This window comes from Bombyx mandarina, chromosome A1 (genome assembly GCF_030267445.1).
Source record: "Bombyx mandarina strain Sakado chromosome A1, ASM3026744v2".
In the NCBI taxonomy this organism is placed as follows: Eukaryota; Metazoa; Arthropoda; class Insecta; order Lepidoptera; family Bombycidae; genus Bombyx; species Bombyx mandarina.
In genome coordinates, this window is record NC_143234.1 from 446,366 (window position 1) to 473,877 (window position 27,512).

The window sequence follows — 27,512 nt, forward strand, 5'->3', positions numbered from 1 at the left end:
CGATACCCTTATAACGGGTTTTCATATTACGCGATTTCAATTCCCCGTATAACACGGGCTTAGCTTAGTTTAGCTTCGCGTATCTTGTATGTGTGTTAATTGTATTATTATACAAAATTAAATTATTTTATAAAATTTGTGTATTAAAATTAAAAGGTGTAGGTTAAACTTTATTTCTATAAAATTATATAAAACAAAAAAAATAAACCATTAAAAGTTAAACGTGATGAATAAGTTATTCGTAACGCGTTATACGTGGTCGTAAAAATGCCTTATACGGGGATAGCCCTATAAAGCGTTTTCCTATAACGCGGACCCAATCTACCGCGTTATAGGGGGATTACTGTACACGGTATTATCGCGATAGTTCGTCCGCTAGTACCTATAAAATCTTATTAGCTAGAAAATGTGGATGTTTGTGACTTACCAGAACCCAGTTGGTGTAATTGGAGTCGCTGGCAGGATAAGGCGTGTAGACAGCGAGGGCGATACAGTTCGCGAATATTGTCGTTAGGATCATCCACTCGAAGGGTCTGAGAGTACTCATTAAGGGCTTTATAAAATAATGGAATCAGTATATGCGATATGACATGTTCTTCTTCAAATGAGGCTTGTGGAGAGCGGTAGGCAGCGGCTTGGCTCTGCTCCTGGCATTGCTAAAGTCCATGGGCGACGGTGACCACTCACCATCAGGTGGGCCGTGTGCTCGTCTGCCTACAAGGGCAATAGAATAAAAAAAATATTAACACTTCGGTGCAAACTGTTACAGTGATATTTAATTGTTTTGACGCTTGAACAAGCTCACGGCCCACCTGGCGTTAAGTAGTTATTTATGTGAGCCGATAAACATGACCGCTACTTATCTTTAGCCTTAAAGCCACGTCTCAAGTCATGATAATTGTGCTAATAATATTTTTTGCGTGTTCAAATTTCAAACGAAGTTTTAATTCCCTAATTACCCCTATTAACCGCACACTACCAAATTTATAGACAGCGATAATGTATTTAATGGGGAAGTCAGCAAGTTCTTTTATATACTTTTAGCTTTTTTTTGTAATAACAAGGATAATAGTCAATCAGATGGTTTAAGTGGACGGGTAATTATTAGGGAAGCAGTCTCGCTAGGTTATAGATAAATCAAAGTTAGTTAGCGATGTGCATTCTCCAGTAGTGAAGAGACAGTTCGAGATGAGGAAAACAATATTTAATTAGGATATTACTAGCCTACGTGGATAGGTATCACTGGCAGGTGTTTTTTTGCTGCGGAACATCCATGTGTTTGTATTTTTAATACGCTTTTATCAGCTTCAGACGTATGTATGTTAGTATGTAACGGAACCTTTGAACATGATTTTGACCCCCTTCAGAACGTCGGATTAACTCGAAATTTGGTATAATTATTATGGACCGATAGAAATGCAATTAAAAAAAAACTGTTTTTTTTTTAATTCAACTAAAAAATGAAAAATAAATAATATTAAAGTTTAAAAAAACTAATAAAATACGCTTTTATAGAAAATCTAACTAAAAATGGAAAATGAAATTTAATAAATTTGAATTAAAAATAATGTAAGAAAAAATGATTTTATTGTAAAAAAGCGTGGGGTGCATGGTATCAGTAGTTATAAATATTTTATGAACAGATTTGAGTAGAAGGGTTATTTTGATAATATCCTGAAAAGCACCCCACGCTTTTTTACATTAAAATCAATTTTTCTTACACTATTTTTAATTCAAATTTATTAAAATTTATTTTCTATTTTTTAGTTGGATTTTCTATAAAAGCGTATTTTATTAGTTTTTTTAAACTATTATTTATTAATATAGCATTTATTCCAATGATACTAATGAAGACGTATCTCAGGACGGAAAGTGGCTTCGATCGCCTCTCAATAGCAAGTGAGTCGTCTTCCCAGTCACGCCAGTAAAAAGTAAAGCACATAACGTGGAATTTATTTAGTATTCCGTTTTCAAATATAAACAAAAACCCACGTTGGTGATGCATCGCACACAATTCCATACATTTCCGTCATCCATTCATACATACGGCTAGTTGTTTCTTGAGGTTACCAGCTTTAGGGATTTTCCCGAGAAATCCCGTTTACCGTATATGTATAGTTTAGCAAATATAATAAATGTTGAGATGAGTTACATTAATTATATTTTTTAATTGTCAGCATAATTCTCATCTGTAATTTATTTCATCTGTCATTGTAAGGGGGTTATTTGTGTTATTGAACACGAACAAGGAGGGTATCATAGCTAAGTCTGCGTCTATCATTTAGGACTTTATCACGAAATCAGTACAAGCTTTTGAGCTTTCCATGTTACGGATTAACATGGTGTAATTTATTAATAACTAGCTGCCCCTACAGACTTCGTAGTGCCTCAATCGATAAATAAAAGACCTAAAGTTTTGTATAAAATAAACATAAAACAAACAAAAGGAATCCGTCCGACGGGGTTCACATCAAAGGAGAAACAAAATTGTTATTTTCATTTAATTCCGAGCATTTTGATACTTATCTACCTTTTAAACCTTCTCTGGACTTCCATAAATAATTCAAGACCAAAATTAGACAAATCGGTCCAGTCGTTCTTGAGTTTTAGCGAGACTAACGAACAGCAATTCATTTTTATATATATAGATTGCACAGTGGTGTTTGTAATTCGCATTAATCTCAAGTAAAATCGAAATATTAAAATACGACGTACATATACAAAAGTATCCCTAGGTTAGGTCGAGGGGGGTAACGGACCGGGTTATGTCGGACTCCAGCGCCTCCTGAGAGGAAGAAGGGGAGAAGAGAAGGGCCGAGGTCCTTCACCTCCCCCAATTTCTCACAGGAGACTACGCCTTGAAAAAGGTGGGCGAAGCACTTGCCCCGCAGAACGACTACCGACTAAACCCCATCGAGCTCCACCACATCGACTACACGAAACTTACGGTACCGCGGTGCGCGCCGAAAAACGAAAACTATACCTACCTTAAGTGATTTAGAAAGGCCAACGTATAATTGGAAGTTTGAGGATTTTTTGAAGGTATTGCATAGAGACATACGATTCACATGATCATTTAGTTTAGGTCGCGTATGGATGATAGCAACGTCTAAAAACGCACAATTAAAAGCTTTGTGCTTTTAGAAAGGAGAACAATAAGCATAAAGTTTGATTGACTAAATTTAAAAGGACTTAGTTTTCTTTGAAAATAATGTTTTATGACTGTAAACACCAAAACGAAGTAGTTGAACTCGGTAAAAAATTTTTTGCAGCTAGTAACATTATTAGTCTGGCGGGATGCCAACATTTTTTATCCATTACCGGCCCGTAGTATGCGAAATGGCTAACGTGTTTTCGAGGACATGGTATTTATACTGACTGATATTATTAATATGTATCTGTAACGGAAAAATAAGAATCATAGCAATTACGAAGTGTTTTAAACTTTTCCGTCCATCAGCATTATACTCGCTTTTGTTTAGTGGGTTCTTCTTATTAAGATTTCACATTCCAACACAATCCTTTTCTACAGAGTCAGAGAGGGACCCTGTCGAACAGCAAGACTTTAGAAAGATACCTTTACCATATATCCTTTTTTTAGATGATTGGATGAGGTCATGGCCCACCTGGTGTCGAGTGGTTATCAGATACATCAACAACGTACTGCTTCACGGTAGAGATAGGCAGGGTGGTGGAATCTGTCCTGCGGTCTCAAAATAGGCATTATCAACAGAAAAGGTTCTCAGCCATCCGATCAACGAGGTCATCAAAGTCTTTAATTACCTTGAAACATAGCGTTATTTTAAACGACAAAAATCCATCATTGAACGTAGAAAAAGCTTTTGACGATATACTGCTGTCTACTCATCTTAGCTAGAAGTACTAATTGACTGTTGAAGTCTTTCTTACATTTTGGTTTAAACGTTAAAACTGTTTTGTAAGAGAAACAGGCAGAAAAATACCATGTCGCTATTATACAGCTGGATGAAATCGTTAAAATTAGAGTGGAACTTTATTTTTGCAGAAGGCTTAGTGTGTCCGTGTCCGTGTCCGTGTCCTTGCGTGTCCTTGTATATAATCAACGCCAGTAACTTTTGCCACCAAGTGGACCGTAAGCTCGTCTGCCTACAATACCAATAAAATTGAAATGTTTGCGCTTGTGATTAAGTACGGTTTCCTCAATGTGCCTGTTATAAAGATCTATATGGTATAGCATGTATATGCACTAAGCTCAGGCCGGCGTGCCCCCTTTTTATTTTTTATGATTGAGGGTTTACTGGTGGCCCTGAGGCTTTTCCAGTTTCACAACGACAGATGTGCGAGCAAAGGCTCAGCCAGAAGGGGCGGGATTTACTAATAGCTGCCCGAGTGCCTCAAGAGCAACTGTTTCGCGAATGAATCTACTACCGGGTCGGAATCGCGACCCGCTGAGAAGATCCGGCGAGTAACTCAACGGGCTGATGCTTAAGTTAGGTTACCGGGGCGTGCCCCCTACGCACCGGTACCTCGTATGAGATTCGGTCCTTTGTCCGAAAAAAAAGGGCCGTTCTTAACGCAATATCGACTCGGTGGATAAGACACCGACGTGAGTTCGACTCGGTTGAGAAGATGTTCCATTAGCAGATTCTACTTATCACCGTTCTCGTTAGAGTTTTTTGAAATCGTGTACAGAGCCTGGTGTTAATTTGAGAGATTAAAAATGGTACCATCCGTCACTGTCGCTATAACGTGGTGGTTATCGGTTTATAAAGCTTTTAAATTTCTTATAAAAATATCATAGTAATATCAGTAAATGAGACCAAATCTTAAATTATGCTAAATATACTTACTATGTAATTTGATTATATTTTTGAAAGTAATTGTTGCTAGTAAAAAATTTAGTGTAACAATTAGCCTAATTTTGTTTTTGTAATTAATTTTATTTTGTGCATGTCTCCTGCAAAGAAACTGATAAGCCATATTTTTGACCCCTTTCATTAGTATAAAATTAAATGGGACAACAAAGGCAAGGTCTTTTACATATTCTCTTCTAATACCTATGAGCTATTTTTGCTTGATAGATAGTACGAATTTTGTTCGTCATGTATCAAGATTACTTTACAAATGTCGTTAGCGCGATTCAGATTTTTTAGGTTTCTTGTGCTATTTAATAAGTGCTGGTAAAATGTTGTTACAAAACAATCAAGCCGCCTACGCAGCTCAGCGCCGTCAACTAATTAATCCATCAGAAAATTCAAATAAGAAACTCGTAAAAGATTATTAGATTCTATATTGTTTAAAATTAGATGATAAATTTATGATTGAACTGAATTCACTCATTATCGCGGTATTCTTGGCTTCAGTCCAGCTGGGAAGCCGACTCCTTATTTTCTACTATCGATCCTGAATAGATGGGGTTTCGGAAATGGAAAATAAAATGTAAATTTACGAGAGGCTGCACGGTTAAGGAGCAGGCTTTTTTTTTATTGCCCTTGTAGGTAGACGAGCATACGGCCCATCGGATGGTGAGTGGTTACCGTCGCCCATGGACTTCAGCAATGCCAGGGGCAGAGCCAAGCCGCTGCCTACCGCTTAATACTCTCCATAAGCCTCGTTTGAAGAAGGACATGTCCTAGCGTCGCTAGAAAAGTTGCATCTTAATTTCAGTGGGGCAGGCGAGCTTCGAGTTTAAATTAAGAGCAGTTGCTCTCTTTGACAGATGGGATTAAAATGGACGACAGCATCAATCGAACTAGTGGTCACACGGTAGTCGAAATTCGATTGTAATTAATTGAAATTATAAGTTTGTACACTATAGAATTATTATTATTATTTAATCACAGATTTCTTGTAGTCTTGGACTACACTTTAGGTAAATATTAATAAAGACAAACAATATTTAATCTATTCTCAATTTGACCACAGAGGTCAAGAAAAAAGTTTGACAATAAATAAATAGTATGCATGCGTGTGTACGTCAAATACATGGTAGTGTTTGTAATGTTTTATTTATTGATTTAATGTATTTTTTGGGCATAATTTAAAAAATATATTAACATTCTGCACTCCTTCTCTATATTCTCTATAAGTGTGGGAAATTTCATACTCCTTTTTTTCCGCAATTTTCGTAAAAAGGGGTACGAAGTTTTTGCTTCACGTATTAATATATAGATGACAGAGAAAAAAAAAAAAAAAAAAAAAAAAAAAAAAAAAAAAAAAAAAAAAAAAAAAAAAAAAAAAAAAAAAAAAAAAAAAAAAAAAAAAAAAAAAAAAGATGACAGAGAGTCGACATTCGGTCGTCATAATCATTGTCATTTCGGATCATGGAAAATCACTGAAGTATGAAACCTAGGTCTATGTGGAGAATACACTCATACACTCATTATTTTCGGATAAATCAGTACAACAAACAAACAGAAGTGGCGTGTTCTGTTTTTAGTGACGTAGAAACAGCTGTTTGAAATTAACACAGAGCGTTTATGCTGAAATGACTAAATACAATAGAGTTTCAATTCCAGATGGTATGGTTCATATTTCCGCCAAGAATTTGATGTTGCAACGTATTGAAAAGGATACTTCCATTCCACGATGTCAACGCAGACTTTTCTGAGAGGATTTTTCATCGTCAAGCAGAAGAGTGCTCTCTTCGGCCTCTCTGGTTGTGCCTTGGCTCCCCTGCGGACTGGTTTCCTAGGGGCGACTGGTGGGATCGGAAGTAAGGAGCCGTCGACATGAGCAGGCGGTGTGGTGATGGGGGGGGCGGTGGGTGTGGTGGCGGGGGCAGCTGGCACGAGGCCCTGAGAATCTCCGTTCGCGTTCATCCTGACCTGCAATTGCTATTATATTTACCAAACATGCATAGATAATGCTACATCTAAAGACTATATCTACACGTAGCTATCCATCAGGAGATAAGAAAATTATAGTGTAGTGGATATGGATGTCTATGGACACCACAATGTGAAGGCCACTACCCAACTCTGGCAGCGGCTTGGCTCTGCCCCTGCATTGTTGAAGTCCATGGATGACGGTAACCACTCACCATCAGGTGGGCCGTATGCTCATCTGCCTACAAGGGCAATAAAAAGAAAACTTAAGACACGAGTTAGAAGACTCGATTCTATTGTGTAATGCCCGCGGTCTGGTTGGGTTATATAATGTCACCACTATTCCCTAGTTTCCATAACAGTAGTATCTACATCATCATAGTAACTGCCTCTATTGCTTTCTTCTGTTCCTCAACCTAGCATTAGTGCGTGTAGAACCAGCCCAAAATATCACCAGCATCTATGTCTGCCAGATACCGTTTCATTCCGGATAGTTAAATTATATGTTATCCCAATGCAATTGAGACTAAAATTCTCGAAATTTATATTCCACTTCAAAATGCAGGAAATATATATTATAATATTCGTTTACGTGTGACCTTCGGGCGGTAAACTAGCAGACTAAACATGTGTTCCTCTTGCGGCGTGGCGTGCAAGCCATAAGCAATTTTAGATACAGTCATAGAGCTTTTAGAGCTATTGTCGACCTTGGGCGACGGACTGTACTGTGGCCCCAGCACACAACACCCTCTGGTTCGAAACAATTGAGATTAGACGGCTAAGACCACTGTTATTTTAGAAATTTGTAACAACACATATTCTGCACTATATACATAGTTGGTATGTAATTTATTTTTAGAACAATTTATTACAGTAATAAATAATTAAGTTGAGTAATTCAAAAACAAAAAAAAACATGCTATAATAACGAATCGAATAGAAAATTAAATGAATCTTTTATCTGGTTCAGTATTTAACAGACCAGAGTAATGAAATTATTTTAATTGGTTCTGGAAATTCGTGAAATTCTTGCGTTCGATTGAGATTCAGACCTCCCTCGCCAGGTGCCTCTTTAGGTTTCAACGACTTCTACTTTTTATCTCTAGACAGCTTGTTATTGCAGTGGGCCTTATGAGCTCTAACTATAGTTAAACATCTGGCCTGCAATTTATTTTTATCGTTAGCCCATCCACCGGCGTTAGTTCAAATATATACTTTATTAAAATACTAAAGATAAAAACTTCAACGGATACGTTGCTATGATTAAATTTGATGAATGTAACAGACGTCAAAACATTGCACTGAACATTCTCTCTTCATATGTTTTCTTAACACGTTATTATGTATGAGATTCGAATCATAAAATGTTTTTTAATAAATCACACGTACCGAAGCTCAGTAGATGTGTTTTGTATACATCGTGAATCATCGTCAACAGCGTTGAACATTTTTAAGGAAGACCTGGACAGCACGTAATGTATCTCTATTTACAATCAGCTGACATTTGAGGTCAGTGATCTCGCGGGGTGGGAGGAGGGGGACTACCAGGTCCTAAAGCTTTAGATATCGAAATTACGAACAAAAAGCTTATTAAACTGATATATTTATCACTTTACAGTCAGAACAGTATTTCGTTGCATAGTTGGGTTATATAAGATCATGTGACATGATAGAAATGCTTATGTGATCCCATTATTGTTAGCATAGAATGACATGGGAGCTACGACATTTCATGGTCATAGGAGCTCATAGAATGGAAACGCCGTCATCTTGAGTTGGAAGAAATAGTGACTAACTAATAAATTTCAATGAATTCAATAAGATTATATTTTCAAAGAATTAGCGCCGGCGTTTGAAGAAATTCGAGGGTCAGGCGTGGGTAGTCAATAGGAAACGACGATTAATTTATATGATTTTATTTTCGATGACCCATTTAGCCAAGCCCAGCTAATGGTGTTACTAAAGTCTTCCTAGTATATGGTTTAAAATACTTTTAAGGTTTATTATTGTCATAAAATGTTATTCAATGGCGTCATAAAAATGGTGCATAATTTCTATAGAAAAAGGTTACATAATACAGCTGTTATGTTTTTTGGATCAAAGGGGACCAATATGGATTGCGTCTCTGGACTTTTGAATTAGTTTGTATGATCATTTACGATCTCCGTCTACTTTGAGTTTTGAAGAGACTAAAACTCGTATACATAGCGACCCACCTAGAGACATGAAGTCGCAGACTCAATTGGATTCTATGTTGGCTGTCTTATCCTTCAAATCGGTATGCACGACTACTTCGCGGCATTGATTTGGGCGTGGGACCCAGGTGGAAGGCTCCTAGGGGGTACGCGGAGTATGTGGGACTTGACAGTCTGCAGATGTTGGGAGCAGATCGCGGGCCCAGTGACCCAACATTCGATTTCCGGTCGGGGTTAGAAGCCTGTCAGAGTAGGCGGTTCCCGGCTAACAATGTGTCTTACCACAAGTAAATGCCGGTTCGCGACTGTAGAACGCTGGTGTAAAATCTTACCTATATATCTTTCTACCCAGTCTCGATCCCCAACCACGAACGTCTAATGTCATACGCTGTGCAACAGCATGTTCGTAGGCAAAAGTTTCAACACACTTATACACTAAGGAATAGAATAGGATTTTGTAGTATTTTCTCTGAAGGAAGTTGGTCCCCTGAAACAAAGAGAAAAACAAATTAATTAAAATTTACTGTTGGTAGAACGTCTTGTGAGTCCACACGAGTAGGTACCACCACCCCGCCTATTTCTGCCGTGAAGCAGTAATGCGTTTGGGCTTGAAGGGTCGGGCAGCCGTTGTAACTATACCTTAGAACTCATATCTCAATGTGGGTGGCGGCATTTACGTGATAGATGTCTATGGGCTTTGGTAACCACTTAACATCAGGTGAGCCGTGAGCTCGTCCACATATCTAACTTTTAAAAAAACATTGAGCTTACTCTTAGGCGTTTTGTTAGCCACCGCTGAAGGCTTTTCCTTTTCGTCTATTTCTGCAGCATGCTGTAGGAAAAATCCTTAAATAAAAATATTGCCCAATAAAGCAGGTTGAGCTCACAGCCTATCTCGTGGAAGGTACCTTGAGACAAAAGCACGCACTCTCCTATAATCAAGCGGCGATCTCACCTTTCAAACTGCAATGCATTATTACCTCACGGTAGATCTATGGAATATGTGTAATATATTGTTTACTAATTTATTTTATTGTTAAATAATAATTATGAACATTTTAAACAATAAGACTTGTGGTAGCGTTATTTTTTGATTGTTTTTGTAAATATTGTATCTGATGTCGTGTAGAATAAGTAATTATTTTATACTCTCTATTATTTTGTAGATGAATTTATGAAAACTGAAAACCTACAAAAGTTTTTTAATCATCATCTTGTCTCCAACTCAGAAAAACCTTACAAAGTACCGGACCACTTGAAGTTTGAAAACTAAATTCAATAACGGCTTCTGTGGTCACGGATGACATAAAGGTGTTTTTAATCACGGCACCAAATTCAGGCATTCATGAAACAACATAAAAGTTCGCATAGTATTTCGAGGGCATCCGAGCGAGCTTTTCACATGGGCAACTCCCCACTCACGCCCCGGTTGGCAATTATAACGAAAGTTTTCGTATAAACGAGCTTCTGAAAGCTCAACAACTTCACGTTTTATTTCACGTGGGAATCGAACATAACCATGAGAAATGTGTGTTGCATTCATTTCTGTGCTACAATTATTATTATGTATAATTAGAATATATTTGGAAGCAAGCGCTATGCAATCCGTTGTCGATGGCATTGCCAATGTTGAGAGTCAATGCCGGTATGGCAAATATAAATAATTATTTAATAGCATCGGCAGAAGACTTCAATGTTTGACCATTGTCGATTACTGTCACCCATAGATATCACAAAGTGATTGCCGTAGACGTGAGGTCAAAATCTCAATGCTATCGAATACAGACTGTCTCATGATCAAATCGAAACGCTTAAATGCTTCGTAGTCGAAAACAGGATGTTTGTGCATGCAGCTATTAGTGTACCGACATTTAAAATGAATGTCTTAATTACAACGTTATTACTGTAACAGCTTATTACTGCAACGTTAAGGGATGATCCTTCGAGCCGTATGAAAACTTTACAACCAGAATATGCAGGTCGGTGGTGTAGATCCACGCGTGCTCATATCATACATTTCAACTAGATATTTTTTAAAAGTTACGAAAAGTTCACGACTGGCCCTTGTCATGTACTTAATGGGAGATACGTCATGCTGCCATGTAGCTTTAGTGATATACGGTCTGTTTGAACGGGCTGTTAAAATATTGACTTACTATCTCAAAATTTTGAAGTAGTACTGGCCAATATACTGTGAAGGGTTATAATCTTATATTTATACCCTATGTAAATATTTGACGTGGGATGCTCTGTATTAATAAAGAATATTAAATAATGTTGTGAAAAAATTGACGATTTGCACGCGTAAAGTTACACTCGTGATAACGTGTAGGTATTCGTACAGCAACAGGGTTTCATCTTGGTGGAAGGATAGGTCTGGGTGTAAATTTGCCCACTTTCTACTCTATTCCCTAAAAAGGTTGGCCAGAATTTTCGAGTTATAAGTCTTTTTATTTATTTTTGATTGCCTTTGTAGGCAGACAAGCATACGGCCCACCTGTTGGTAAGTGGTCACCGTCGCTCATGGACCTCAACAATGCCAGGGGCAGAGCCAAGCCGCTACCTACCGTTAAGTACTCTCCGCAAGCCTCGTTTGAAGAAGGACATGTTATAGCGCTCGGAAAACACCGTGTAAGGGGAGTTCATTCCAAAGCCGGATGGTACGTGGCAAAATGGATCTTTGGAAACGCACTGTCTATGGACGAAGCGGTTCTAGATAATTACGAGCTTTGCTTTCGAAGGCGATGGAGATCGCTATATCTTGTTCCTGGGATTGCCAGACTGTTACTCATCTGGTGGCTTTCTTGCGGACCTCATTCTGAAGTAAGCTAAGCTGAAGTCTTGGTGAGAGAGAGCGAGGCTCTACCTGAGAGTTCTGAACAAGATCTTCGTCAAGGGCATTACGGGATCCCTAATGGACTTTGCAAGTGGCTCAGTAGCTTTTTGGATGACCGGAGCATCACAATTCTCATTGACGGCTGTTGCTCTGATACCATGATCATAAACGCTAGTTTTTTACATAGTACGATACTCTTTCTGTCGCTTTTCATTCAAACCAATGACATGCTATCAGAGTTTCTCTGAGAAGGTGATGTCAGAAATAGACGTTTTTTTTGTAGGCAGCGGCTTTCTTCTTCTTTAAGCTTCATGTTGGGCTGTATTCATTTTTACTTTCAAGGACATTTTGGAAGGCATTTTAAAATTACCTAAAAGCGTTTCCCCTAATTGAGTGTTCCTACACTTCCTGTGTCCACTTCGCGAAGACGTCTCCCGAAAGGCAAAAAGGTATTAAGGGGGCTTAATGAGGGCTTAGAAAATATTTTAAACCTCAGCGCTGTAAGCTAGGGCTGTGTAATCGATCAAAACTTTATTGGACTTTCTTCTAGACTGCGTCTGTCATCTAGGTTAAAGAGAATTTGATGTTAATATTATTTTGTCTCGCGATGAAAAGAGTTTCTGTCCCCATTATTTTATGTTTAAAAAAATTTATATGTCCAATATATTATGTAAGTCGTCGTAGCCTAAACGGTAAGAGGTAGGCTCGTAAACATTTTCACAATGTTCAAGAATGTCTTCGACGGTCAATAACATCGTATAATAAGAATCAAACCCGCATAAATTGTAATTACCGTAATTATTGGTGGTAAGGCATTTCGTAATCCCTCACGGGTAGGGACCACCACCTGGTCTAGGCCACTTGGTTTGAAGGGCGAGGCAGTCTTTGTACGGCAAAAACTAAGACTTAAAACTTATGTCTCGAGGTGGGTAGCGGTATTAACATGGTTGAATTCTATGGGCTCCGGCGACCACTTAACACCAAGTGATCCGTGAGTTTGTCCACCTATCTTAGCAATGAAAAAAGCCCTTATCGAATAAGATGATGGTTGTGTACAATTCCTCAATGAGAATCCATTACTGGTATCCGCTACCGACGCTGTTAATACATACTTATTTCACATGTGCCATTCGATATATGTAGTGAGTATAGCGTTTGCTAAAAGCCACCGATTTACTCGAGAACACTTTTCGTTCACGTAGGTACCTAATAAGTAAATACGACTTCCAAGAGAACGGAAAATATTGGGGTCCGTTCTTAACCGACCAGAGTGCTTAATAGGTAAGACGCAAAGGGTTATTCGGTTCCACCGCTGCGATTATACCGTACTTTGAATTCAGTCATAAAATTTCCCAATAAATACGGTAAAATTTTACGGTTGTAACCCCGGACAATCCCCTTGTATGGATCCGTTTGTTGGACAACTAAAGTGGGGGATGAAAGGCGATTGCATGCAGCAAAGGTGGGAATGTTGCGATAGATGTGTGGAGTAACGAGAATGGATAGAATACTGTATGAATATGTTAGAGGAAGTCTGAAGACCTGTGACAGAGAAGCTGGAGAGGTACGCGTCTGGGATGGTATGGACATGTGATGAGACGAAATGAAAATGAGGTTGGTAAGAGAATGTTAACTATGAATGTGGAAGGATGTAGAGGAAGAGGTAGACCTAAGAAGAAATTGATGGATTGTGTGAAATACGATATGGGTAAGAAGGGAGTAAGCGAAGAAATGGTATATGATAGAAGAGTATGGAAGGAGAAAACATGTTGCGCCCATCTTAGGTGACTGGGAGAAGGGCAGGATAATGATGATGACGTTGTAGGCCCGCACAAGAAGGCACCACCAAGCAATTCCCCGTGCACTCTGTTACCCAACGTCCGAACTAAGAAGCCACGACCAACTTAACTCACCAGCTATAGGCGCTGATAAGCTTTACCTACTTTTAGCTCGAGGACATTCAAGAGAAACTTATTACTGAATTAGGTACTGGTGATGATGCCTATTTCTGATGTGGACCATTAATAGTTTGAAGGACGGGATAGCTGTTATACGATGACTTTAACTTCGCGTATACGGAGTGGGGCATTGATGTTGTGATAAGGTTCGGAAACCGCTTAATCAGTGTGAGCCGTGAGCTTGTCCACTAAGCCAAGAAATACAGTACAGGCCTTGTATTGGTCTGCACATAGCAACTAGTCATTATCGAAATAGACTATAATAACGATACCAGACGGAGATTCATTCAGGTTTGGTATTTAATAAAAAACACTTTCCAAAAAAAGTATTGAAAGCACTAAAGCTAAATGGTAGTTTAGATAACAGTACTAAGCTGTATTGTCTTTGACTGTTTATTTATATGTAGGATTAGTAAGAATGAAATGTATGTAAAGAGTGTGGAACGCAGGGTTAAGTCGTGAGTAAGAGAAAACGGTAAGAAAGGGAAAAGAGAATGACAGACAGAATGATAGAAAAAAGGAAGATGGCAAAGACGGTTGAATGAGCAAGGCGTAAAAGGTGTCAGTTGATTTTTAATTATTATAATAAGATAAGATAAGAAAAGAAGAATAACAGTGTAGAGCAAGAATAGAATAATTTTATTTTATGTGCCACGATCCCAATTCTACATAAATATAAAAAAAAAACGTTTACTTACTTAAACTTACGGCGGTAAGAGTAACGCCATCTATCGCCGAATAGTCGAACGAATATCGAAGGATCTAGTAGCATCTAGAACGCTCGAGAAGTACAACGTCATCTACTGTCAGATAACGGAAACACAATACTCGAAATGTGTGAAATATTATCGATAATTCTAGGGATGTGGTGTCGGCTATAAAAGCATTGCAGGGATGGCACGCAGTCAGTTAGTAATCGGAACTACTCGAAGCGAAACAGCGAACGGAACACCTGAAGCGAAGCGGAAGAAGCGAACTGAGAATTGAAGTCGTCGTGGCCTAAAGGATAAAACGTCCGGTGCATTCGTATCTAGCGATGCACCGGTGTTCGAATCCCGCAGGCGGGTACCAATTTTTTAACGAAATACGTACTCAACAAATGTTCACGATTGACTTCCACGGTGAAGGAATAACATCTATACTAATATTATAAAGAGGAAAGATTTGTTTGTTTGTTTGTTTCGAATAGGCTCCGAAACTACTGGACCGATTTGAAAAATTATTTTTCCATTAGAAGCCGACATTGTCCCTGATGAACATAGGCTACTTTTTTTTATATTTTTTTGTTTTTTTTTTTGTTTCATGTTTGTTTTAATGTTTCCGAAGCGAAGCGAGGGCGGGTCGCTAGTCGTGTAATAAAAATCAAACCCGCAAAATTATAATTTGCGTAATTACTGATGGTAGGACCTCTTGTGAGTCCGCACGGGTAGGTACCACCGCCCCGCTTATTTCTGCCGTGAAGCAGTAATGCGTTTCGGTTTGAAGGTTGGGGCAGCCGTTGTGACTATATTGAGACCTTAGAACTTATATCTCAAGGTGTGTGGCGCATTTACGTAGTAGATGTCTATGGGCTCCAGTAACCACTTAACACCAGGTGGGCTGTGAGCTCGTCCACACGTCTAAGCAACAACAAAAAAAAAAATTTTAAAGTGTTTGTAAAGTATTTTAAGTGTTCTAAGTGTTGAATAAAGTTTTTATTTTGTACTTCGGTAAAATTTTATTTATCACGAACCCCAGCGCGTAACATTACTATTCTATTATATGAATAGAATTTCAATCCTTGTAGACGAAGCAAAGCAAAGATTTAGGCAGTAAGATCCTATTTATGGGGAATTAGAACACAAACGCGTAATAATGCGCGCGATGTAAAACAAATAATTGATCAGATTCAAGACACGGTCTTGACGGAACGCGTCGGCTCATGAAATATGAGCTTCATAAAATATTTAGGCTTCGTAAATGTATGTAGTGCTAGTATTGTATAAACGAATGAATTACTAACATTCACAAAAGATATAACATATTCTCAGGAAGATGAGATATTCAAATTACCTACAAATTATAACTCTTCTAATTAATTAGCAATCAATTATAATATAAGATCCTGTAACTGTCAATGACGCGAAAGAACGTTTAAGCCTTTTTTTTTGGTCAGGAGGAAATCGCCGGAATTCCGCCCGCCACGGCGGAGCATGTCGGAGTCGAACCGACTAAAACCTCCTGTCGCTCAACAACCAACGTCCAACGAACCTCGCATGAGACAGAGCTCATGAAAAGGCAAAGAGGGGAAAGCAAAGCGTTTGGTCCGGAGCACATCTCTCCCATCACCCTCCCCCTCGGCACGCCGGACTGGCGGTCGTCGGCGCCACGACTACCAGCCATCTCGGTCGGCAGGCTATCCAGAGCCCATCTAGATGGCACCGGCTAGAGTGAGTTACCCTACGGAATACCCCGCTGGGTCAGAACCAGCGTGGGTCGAGGATAGCCGGCCTTCCATCAGCCGGATGCTCTTGCGTAAAACGCGTGCAGAGCAGCTTGCACGTCGTCTTCTTAAACACTTAAGCATAGTTAATAGTTTTAATTATTAACGTAATTTAATCACTTTATCAAAATACCAACGCTTCACATAAGCTATAATTTAATGGCATAAACACCACGTGTTGCTGAGGCTAAAGTATAAGTGAAACTTATTTCGTAGTAAACGCAATACAGTGAAATCCAATTGTTCTTACTTTGTCAATTTTTGATATTAGCATAGTAGACCGCGTGTTATTTAGAAAAAAACCTTAGCCACAGCAACGTGCGGCCGGGTCTGCTAGTAAAGTCTAAGTGTCAATTGTATTGTGTAATGGCTTGGCATAACAGCTCCGTGGGCAGATGGTGATACATAACCCCGCGTCCACTTCTACAAAACGCTGTGCATTCTTCGGTCAACACCCAATCTCTTAGTCAACCATTACTAGTCCCGCGGGAGGAGGTGGGGCGCCCCCTCAGCCCGAATACTCTGCGCTAAATAAAAGTGCATTGTGATAAAACGTTTACAATCCGCTCGAGTGGATGCAGCGGCGCGTGTGAGCTATTCTCAGATCAATGTAGGTCGCATCCGACCATTGTTGCACTTTATAAACGACAGCCGATGCGAGTCGGATCGCTAAATTAATTTATTACTCTTATTTATTATTATCGATTTTCTTGTAATCTAGAATGTTCTGTTGCGTCTGCCGCTATCCAATATTGGATTGGGTAACGTTTATCCATATTGTTGTTTGCGTTGGCATAATGTTGAATTGCGTGATGCCAATTGGGAAATTGGACTTTGGATTGGATTGGCAAATTAGAATAGGAATTAGCTAAGCGGCTAGTTAGGAGCAGACAGTAGAAGTAACTCGAAGTCTGCTAGGTTTAGTCAGTGTTCATCGAAAACACGTGAACCAGTTAAGGCTAAAAAGACCAGACTTTGGTCAAAGACGCCACTGGTACTAAAAGCATGAGTACGCCGATACCAGCTATTCTTATATTTATTTATTTATTTAATAAGTTGCACCAACAAAGTGATCATCAATACAAAACATTGACAAATTGACAAAAGTTCATGGCAGATGTCACCTCAATTATAGGTGCAATCGACAGTGCATTAACATCAAAAATAAAAAATATATATATACAGCTAAGATTTGAATACATTTCATTCATTGCTTAAGATTAATTTAATTGGGAGATGATCCGCGACAGATTTTTCCTGTAAGTAGTGAGACAATTAGAAAAAACATCACTACATATATAACGGTAGACGGAGGCTTGGCTCTACCCCTCTCATTGTTGACACCCATGGGCGACGGTAACCACTCGCCATCAGGTGGGCCGTATGCTCGTCTGCCTACAAGGACATGCAAAAATAACGATATCTGTGGTTGCAGTGTGAGGATGCAGTGGTTGCTTGTTAATGATAAATCTGGATTTTATTAACTCACTTTAATACATACAATTACTTATAATATTATAAAGAGGAAAGATTTGTTTGTTTGTTTGTTTCGAATAGGCTCCGAAACTACTGGACCGATTTGAAAAATTCTTTTTTCATTAGAAGCCGACATTGTCCCTGATGAACATAGGCTTCTTCTTCTCCATCGCTCCCTCATTGCTGAGGATCGTGACTCCGTTTTAGCCTGTCTACTGTCAGCCTCCATCGGTTCCGGTCAGTTGCCTGGTGTAGTGCAGCGCTAAGTGGTCCGCTGGTTTGCTCGGAGATCTGGTCGGACCAACGTTTGGGGCTCCAGCCTCTAGGACGTTTTCCTTCTACTTTCCCAGTGACCATCAGACGTTCCAAGTTGTCTACACCTCTGCGGGCAACGTGGCCAAAGTAGCGCATTATGCGTTGCAGACAGGTGGCAGACAGGCGTTGAGCGTTCTCCATTTTAAGCTGATGTAGGACCGAGATGTTCGTGCGGTGGGCTGTCCATGGAATCCTTAATAGGCGGCGCCAGCACCACATTTCAAAAGCATCAACTCTGTTTCGGTCAGCTGCTTTTATGGTCCATGTTTCTGCTTCATAGAGAGCGATTGGAAAGACCAGTGAGTGCACAAGATGTATTTTGGTCCTATTCGAAATATTACGATCTTTCCAAACTTTGCTCAACTGCGTCATAGCTGTTTTAGCCATTCCAATTCGTCGGCGTATTTCAGGCTCACAGCTCCCCTTATCCGTGATCACAGAACCAAGGTAGACAAACTGGTCCACGGCCTCGTATTCTGCCAAAAGGTCCGTACGCTGAGTGGATGAGAAGCGGTCTACGACTAGCAGCTTGGTCTTGCTTTTGTTAATTGCTAGTCCCATGTTTAGGCTTATAGCCTCTAATCTGTCCAGAAGCTCCTTCATCTCCGCCTCAGATGAAGCAAGAAGTGTGATGTCGTCGGCATATCTCAAGTTCGTTATCTGAACCCCCCCTATTCTAACGCCTCCTTCCCAGTTTTCTAAAGTCTGGCGCATTATATATTCCCCATATATATTGAAGAGAATAGGTGAGATAACACATCCTTGCCGGACTCCTTTTTGGAAGCGAAATTCACTTGAAGTGGCATTTTCGATAGAGACAGACCCAAACCCCGACTCGTACAGGTTGCGAATCAACATAACAAGATGACTCGGAACTCCTGTTTCACTTAGGATCTCCCACAGTTTCTCCCATTTCACGCAATCAAAGGCCTTCTGATAATCTACAAAGCACATAAAGACAGGTGTGTTGTACTCATAGCATTTCTCTACAATGAGTCGCAAGTTAAGAATTTGCTCTCTTGTGCCCCTCCCCCTAACAAAACCTGCCTGCTCCTGAGGTATCTGCCAGTCAAGGAACGATTTTAGTCTGCTGTTTATGACGTGGAGCAGGATCTTGCTAGCGTGCGACACAAGGGCTATCGTTCGGTAGTTGCTACAATTGCGCACTGAGCCCTTTTTGTGGAGAGGCAATATAGACGAGTGCACCCAGTCTTTAGGCCAGTGTCCTGTTTGCCAGATTGCGTTGCAGATATTATGCACGTTTGACACTCCATTTGGACCCAGGCCTTTCAATACTTCTGCTGTGATTTGGTCAGGACCTGGAGCTTTGTCTCTCTTGAGTTTCCTAATAGCTTCTTCTATTTCAGAGCGAAGTATACCTGGTTCTGGGTCTTTTACGGGATCATGGATGATACCACAACTAGCGTCCTCGTCCTGATATAGTTCTTCACAGTACTCCCTCCATCTTTCTGTGACTTTTGCAATATCGTGGATGGGATTGCCTTCTCTGTCCTCTATCACCCATGAGGATGGTTTGAACTTACGGGTTATTTGTTTAATTTTTCTGAAGAGATCGCCGGTCTGATATTGATCCGCATGGTGTTCTATTTCGGTGCATATGTTCTCGAGGTAGTAATTTTTGTCTCTTCTACATTGTCGTTGGATTAGTTTGGAGAGCGTAGTATACTCGTCCACATTATCGACTGATCTCACGCCTTTCTTCAACTCTTTCCGCTTTCCTATATTAATCCATGTTTCATCTGAAATCCAGTCTTTCCTTGGCTGTGACTTTATATTCATAGATTCCAGGACCTTTACGATCTTAGATTTAAATGACTCCCATTGTGCCTCTGAACTTGTATTCTTTATTTCAGTGGGGGTAAGTTCTAGTTCGGTTTTATTCTGGAAATATTCATATTCAGGCTGAGCTAGTCTTCGCGTCGGTTTTGAGTTTTTGTGACAGGATTTTAGCCGCAAGCGAATATCTGCAACTAGTAGTTGGTGGTCAGATCCACAGTCTGCACCCGGGAAAGTTCTGGTATTTGTGACTGATGATTTCCACCTTTTGCCTATGGTAATATAGTCAATTTGGTTTCGGAACCGGTCCCCGGGGGATATCCAGGTATACAGTCTACGCTTGTGGTGCTTAAAGAAGGTATTCATTATTGCTAGCTCTTGACTGACACAGAAATCTATTAATTTCTCGCCCCGTTCGTTCCTTGTTCCTAACCCATATTTACCAATTATATGACGGATGTGGTCATCCTGTTCTGTGCTTCCAACCTTTGCATTCCAGTCACCCTGAATTATTGTCATTTCGCGCTTGGAGATACTTTCTATTGTTGTTTGTAGCATTCCATAAAATTCATCGATGTATTCTTGTGATGATTGGGCGGTTGGCGAATAGACTTGAATGATGTTAAGCGGAATGGGGGTGCTATCGATTCTTATGGTCATGATCCTGTCATTGATTGTATTGTAGCCTGTAATGTGAGGGGCAAGTTTCCGAGACATAATGACTCCCACGCCGTTCTTACTCTCAGTTTCGTGTCCAGAGAAAAAGACCGTGTTTCCTGCAGGTGTCTTGAAAAAGCCTCTTCCTTTTTTGTGGGTCTCACATAGTCCCATTATAAGAAGTTGGTATTCCCTCATCTCTTTCTCAATGACTTCGAGTTTCCCAGGCTTCAGGATGCCTCTAACGTTCCATGTGCCGATTTTGTGTTTGTGACGTATGGAAGGTTTTTTGTTGTCTTCAGTAGCATGAACTGACTCGGTAGCCTGATGACTCACTATCGAGGAGTCTTCGGTAGCCCATTTCACACTCTTCGACCCGGTTATCGATGAGCGCCGGGGGTCAGCCGGATCACCCGACAGAATATTTCTATTATTTGACATAGCTTCCATGGAGTTCTCTTGGGACTATAAGCGTAGTGGGTTCCCATTACCTTCTACGTCGGTTATTTTAGGAGGTATTTAGTCTCCAAGGCCCACCGTGGCAAGATTATGGAGTAGGTTAGTTGACCATCGCCTACTACTCGACGTTGGCGTCTTTTACGACTATCAATGTAGTTATGTACCTTGGTGATGTAGGTAGACGCCGTTTATAGTCAACCCTCCTCCTTTCTCAAACCGGGCTTGGGACCGTCTACGGCGGAGTAACATAGGCTACTTTTTTTTTATTTTTATTTAATTTTTTTTTTTGGTTTCATGTGTGTTTTAATGTTTCCGAAGCGAAGCGAGGGCACCCGCCCTCGCTTCGCTAGTACAATTATAAATGTTAGAGGTTAGATACCCTTGATTGTTAATTACTATACGTTACGGTCGCGAGGATTGCGCCTGACTTCTGCGGAAACAGATTGTTGAACAACTGTTGTTACTGTTCAATTGCAACTAAACTAAACTAACTTTTACTGGGGGTAGGACCTCTTATGAGTCCGCGTGGGTAGGTACCACCACCCTGCCTATTTCTGCCGTGAAGCAGTAATGCGTTTCGGTTTGAAGGGTGGGGCAGCCGTTGTAACTATACTGAGATCTTAGAACTTATATCTCAAGGTGGGTGGCGCATTTACGTTGTAGATGTCCATGGGCACCAGTAACCACTTTACACCAGGTGGGCTGTGAGCTCGCCAACCCATCTAAGCAATAAAAAAAAAAAAACTAAATAAATGTCCAGCGTGCGTTATTGCTTTTTAAGATACTATCTACGAATTTTTTTATTGTACTGATGGGTGGACGAGCTCACAGCCCACCTGGTATTAAGTGGCTACCGGAGCCCATAGACATCTACAACGTAAATGCGCCTCCCACCTTGAGATATAAGTTCTAAAGTGTCTCAGTATAGTTACAACGGCTGCAACACCCTTCAAGCCGAAACGCATTACTTCTTCACGGCAGAAATAGGCGGGGGTGGTGGTACCTACAAGCGCGGACTCACAAGAGGTCCTACCAACAGTCTACGACAATATCTTCGGTACGAGGAGCAGACTAATCATAGGATCGAAGTCATAATTGGATTGGATTATAACGTCTGCATCTTCCTTCCAGCTTACGAGTGTTAGAGAGTATGTTGGTACCCGTACCGTCATTACCATCAGTGTACCTTTAGAATTACTGTGTGGGTTCTTCTTGTCAGCCCACAGGCGTCCACTGCTGGACATAGACCTCCCCCAAGCCTCGCCACAAAGACCGGTCCTGCGCTGCTTGTATCCAGCGGTTCCCCGCGAACCTCAATAGATCTGGTTAAACTGGGACACATCCTTACAGCCCAAACCCTCAACTAATTTCTCTCTTGTTTAAAAATGTCATTTGATGCCATAATTGTCTAGCATAAAAACATCTCAGCACGTGTAAGATTACGAATTCCTATTAAAGAATTTTCCCTTCTTCGTGTTTATATCAAACACAATCCAAAAGGGATTCTCATGTTACAATAGGTACGTAAACAAGACAATAATAAAAGGGAAGAATTTGTATGTCGACCCTACAAGGATATAAAGATGAAAGATGAATACAATCGTCTTAGAGTTTTTTTTTTATTGCTTAGCTGTGTGGACGACCTCACAGCCCACCAGGTGTTATGTGGTTAAAAGCCTTCAGGTGATGGCTAACAAAACGCCTAAGAATAAGTATGGTAGGCAGCGGCTTGGCTCTGCCCCTGGCATTGCTGGAGTCCATGGGCGACGGTAACCACCATCAGATGGGCCGTGTGCTCGTCTGCCTACAAGGGCAATAAAAAAAAGCTCAATAATATTTTTTATTACTTAGATGGGTGGACGAGCTCACAGCCCACCTGGTGTTAAGTGGTTACCGGAGCCCATAGACATCTAAAACGTAAATGCCGCAATAACTCAACAAATGTTCACGATGGACTTCCACGGTGAAGTAATAACATCGTGTAATAAAAATGAAACCCGCAAAATTATAATTTGCGTAATTACTGGTGGTAGGACCTCTTGTGAGTCCGTGCGGGTGGGTACCACCACCTTGCCTATTTCTACCGTGAAGCAGTAATGCGTTTCGGTTTGAATGGTGGGGCAGTCGTTGTAACTATACTTGAGACCTTAGAACTTGTATCTCAAGGTGGGTGGCGCATTTACGTTGTGGATGTCTATGGGCTCCAGTAACCACTTAACACCAGGTGGGCTGTGAGCTCGTCCACCCACCTAAGCAATAAAAAAAAAACCCACCTTCAGATATGAGTTCTAAGGTCTCAGTATAGTTTTAACAATATTCATGGGCTCATGTTGTCGTTGTATCAGACTTAATGTGTTTTAGAAATGAAATATTTTAATGATACACGCTAGAACGCACTTGCCGCCGCTTATATTTAATTCACGTTACAAAGATATTATTAACTAGCTGACCCGGCAGACTTCGTAGTGCCTCAATCGATAAATAAAAGACCTAAACTTTTGTATAAAATAAACTTAAAACAAACAAAAGGAATCCGTCCGACGGGGGACACATCAAAGGAAAAACAAAATTGTTATTTTTATTTAATTCCGAGCATTTTTATATTTATCTACCTTTTAAACCTTCTCTGGACTTAAACAAATTAATTAAGACCAAAATTAGCCAAATCGGTCCAGCCGTTCTCGAGTTTTAGCGAGACTAACGAACAGCAATTCATTTTTATATATATTAGATAACTTGCAGAGAAAACGACTTATTGTTATTCTCGGTGGGTACCTAGACGACTCGTGAGCCGCCGCCTGACAATACTAGCTCACAATAAACCATACACTCAATTTTATTATAAGACGTAATTTCCCCGTCATTAAAATCATCACTTTATCGTTTCAGAGAATACAGTTCATGTATAATCTAAATCTTATTATGCCGAAGACAGCGCACACATAACAGTTAACGTTAGATAATAATTTGTATGCAAATTTTGCGAGTATGAATTTGTTATTTAATTTAGCGTGTCTCTTGCGATACACAATTGAAATTCCTACTTCGCGTCCACAGTCTTCACGACTCAAGACAAGAGAGGCGGCCAAGTTCACAGTCTACCCAACGTTAAACGGTTTTCAAGTCGTCGTGGCCAAACGGATAAGACGTCCGGTGCATTCTTGTTGAGCGATGCGCCGGTGTTAGAATCTCAGGCGGGTACAATTTTTATAATGAAATACGTACTCAACAAATGTTCACGATTGATTTCCACGGTGAAGGAATAACATCGTGTAATAAATATGAAACCCGCAAAATTATAATTTGCGTAATTAATTAATAATAAAAAAATCTCACTTCTGAATTCACTTTGCCAATTACTACCACCAGCAATGGTCCTACCACCAGTCCTACCACTATGTTAAAGGTAAAGTTTTTTTTGCTCCTATGAAACTGTATTCCAAATTAAATAATAACTATGTGGCGTGTAGCCATCATATAAGACAAAGATATTTGACAGATGCTTGAATCTCACTTACGAGATTTTCAAGATAAGCTTGCATATATATAAGTTCCGAACAACAATATTCATCCCATAGACCCACACCACTGAGTTTCTCGCCGGATCTTCTTAGTAGATTCTGCGAAGCACTGTTCTTGCTAGGGCCAGTGTTAGCAAAGCCTCCGGTTTGAGGCCCGAGAGCTCACCTACACGCTAGGGTAACGCTGATATAGCCTCTCAAGGCTAGCAGCATAGGCAGGAAGATAAAGAAAAAAAACATTGAGACAGTCGTTCTACTAAGCAATATCACTCCGCTCGGTAGAAGATCTTCCCTTTGTGCTATACCTCCAATACTACTTCAAAGAACCTGTTAACGCATATTTTCTTTTAAGCTTTTCGTCTGATGTTAAGCGTGAAGTCGTAATTTAGTTAAACAACACAAATTAAAATGTACGTTATAAATTAGATTGAAGTCATGTTTCATGTTAAAACCTAATTAATTATATTGATGTTACATTGTATTAATTTGCTTTATGTAAATTATTTGTTTTATTGCGTTTTGATTTTGTAATTTAATATGTTTGTTGGAAGTCAATTAAGTAATGTAGCATTGAGAGTCGGAGTCCGCGGACAACGTGAGAAACTCAGCGAACCGTAACTTGAGACTTTTGAAGTCGTCGCCTAAAGGATAAGACGTCCGGTGCAACGGTGTTCGAATCCCGCAGACGGGTACAAATTTTTCTAATGAAATACGTGCTTAAGATATCTTCACGATTGACTTTCACGGTAAAATTGAATGTAATGTTTTTTTTATTGATTTAATGCATTTTTTATGCATAATTTAATAAAATATTAACATTCTGCACTCCTTCTCTATATTCTCTATAAGTGTGGGAAATTTCATACTCCTCCGTCCGCGCAATTTTCGTAAAAAGGGATACGAAGGTTTTGCTTCACGTATCAATATATAGATACGTGAACTACCGACGCGCCCTCGCTTTTGATTTGATTGATGGATTACTGGTGGCCCGGAGGCCTTTCCAGTTTCACCAGGACAGGTGGGCGAGCAAAGGCTCAGCCAGGAGGGGTGGGATTTGCTAACAGCTACCCGAGCGCCTCCGAAGGAGACCTAACAGCTCAAGAGTAGCTGCTTCGCGAATGAATCTACTACCGAAGCGAAATCGTGACCCGCTGAGAAGATCCGGCGAGAAACTCAGCGAGCTGATTCATGGGTTAGGTTGCACGGCGAACTCTTTGTCGAGTTCGACGAGTACGGTTACCGGGGTCCCTAAGCCTGCTCCTAGTGTTAGAGCTGAAGGCTTCTAATGCAAAGGTTATTGGATCTGATGGATCCGTAAGGACGTGTCTAGGGCGTCGACGGTGACTGGCTCCTGCGTGATCAGGATTCGGGGAGTAGTCAGCGGCGGCAACGATAAGGCGATTATCATGACGATAAACCTTCCTCTTCAATCACTCTATCTATTAAAAAAACCGCATCAAAATCCGTTGCGTAGTTTTAAAGATTTAAGCATACATAGGGATATAGGGACAGAGAAAGCGACTTTGTTTTATACTATGTAGTGATGATAAAGAATAAATAATGTTTTTTTAATGTTTAAAAAAATTATCCTGTTATATTATGTACATTCAACCCACAAATTCGTTTGTGAACAAAGGCGTCACTCGGGTTTTTAATTTCGAACACTCCTCAAAGGGTGGTCCGAAGCTCGTTGTAAACTTTTCTCACAGAGCTTACGTTTTTCGGTCGTCGGAACGTCGGGCGATCGAACTTAATTGAAAACTGTCAATTTATCAATATGAAAACTCGAATTTTTCATTCGAAAATTCTTACATTGAAAATTCGGTGTAATTTTTCTGTGACGGCAACCCTAAAAGTGTAATAACTTTTATTCCCTAGTGGAAAGGTAAATCGTCAAAGTTATAGCCTTCAATCCTATGTGTCGAGTTTCTCATGATATCCAGCTATTCTGGATAAATAATAACAAAAAGTTGAAGCTTCCACGATGATTAAATATCTTGAAATACGAAGGTTGAAGTCCTTTCATTTTGTCCGACTTTGTAAAATATCGATAATTAAGACATCAAATCAATAGCTTACTTGGTAGGTCTATTAAAATTCGAATGCAAAGTATTATCTACATAATATGTTTAAGCTTAGTTTCTCCAATGCAATACTGTCCATCTTACATACTTTTTAAGAGTACTTTTAAGTATTCCAAATATTGGTAGTAAAAATAATGACATTAAAAAAGAAGATGATTAATCGTATCGAATCGTAAAACTTTTTTAAATCATAATATTATAATTTACTTCGATATCTACACTAATATTATAAAGCTGAAGAGTTTGTTTGTTTGAACGCGCTAATCTCGGGAACTACTGGTCCGATTTGAAAAATTCTTTCAGTGTTAGATAGCCCATTTATTGAGGAAGGCTATAGACTATATAATATCGCGATAAGACCAATACAAATTGAGCACCAATAAAGAATGTTTCAAAATAGGGGTTTAAATGGCTCCATAACATTCTATAATTAAAAATATTTTCACTTTCTACGTAAATGAAGTGGGGGTAAAATTTAGCATTATGCCAAAGTAACTATTCCACGCGGACAGAGTCGCGGGCAAAAGCTAGTAATTTAATATTTGAGAGATACCTTGCACGCACACATCCGGGCACGTGTGACGTGCATGGCTACATCTGTGCGCGTGCGGTTACATCAATCACTTCTTGCATCACACAAAAGAGATTAAACATTATTGCTTTACTAAACTATTACAAATTCCACATGTTGCCATTGTGTTCATTCACTTCCCAGTTTGGATTAATGCCAGAGCATTACATTGAATAAAGAAACGCACTTCAAAAAAGGAAGAGGTCCTCAATTCGTCTGTATGTTTTTTTTTTTTTATTGCCTTTGTAGGCAGACGGGCATACGGCCCACCTGATGGTGAGTGGTTACCGTCGCCCATGGACTTCAGCAATGCCAGGGGCAGAGCCAAGCCGCTGCCTACCGCAAGCCGCTGCCT

At 39.9% G+C, this 27,512-nt stretch overlaps 1 protein-coding gene across 14 annotated transcripts in view; it reads right to left on the bottom strand.

Moving 5' to 3' along the window:
* The window catches only part of LOC114251688 (Ca[2+]-channel protein alpha[[1]] subunit D), a 97,609-nt gene that overhangs the window by 50,006 nt on the left and 20,091 nt on the right, over window positions 1-27,512 (bottom strand). For all 14 annotated transcript variants that reach the window (XR_016325619.1, XM_089739339.1, XM_089739342.1 and 11 more), the window contains exons 2-4: window positions 9,334-9,488; window positions 6,556-6,806; window positions 428-533 (exon numbers count right to left, since the gene is read on the bottom strand). Coding sequence is in view for 13 of the 14 variants with exons in the window: in XM_089739339.1 (XP_089595465.1) it covers window positions 428-533; window positions 6,556-6,800 (351 nt within the window). In the remaining variant the exon portion in view is untranslated. The remainder of the gene's footprint in view (window positions 1-427; window positions 534-6,555; window positions 6,807-9,333; window positions 9,489-27,512) is intronic.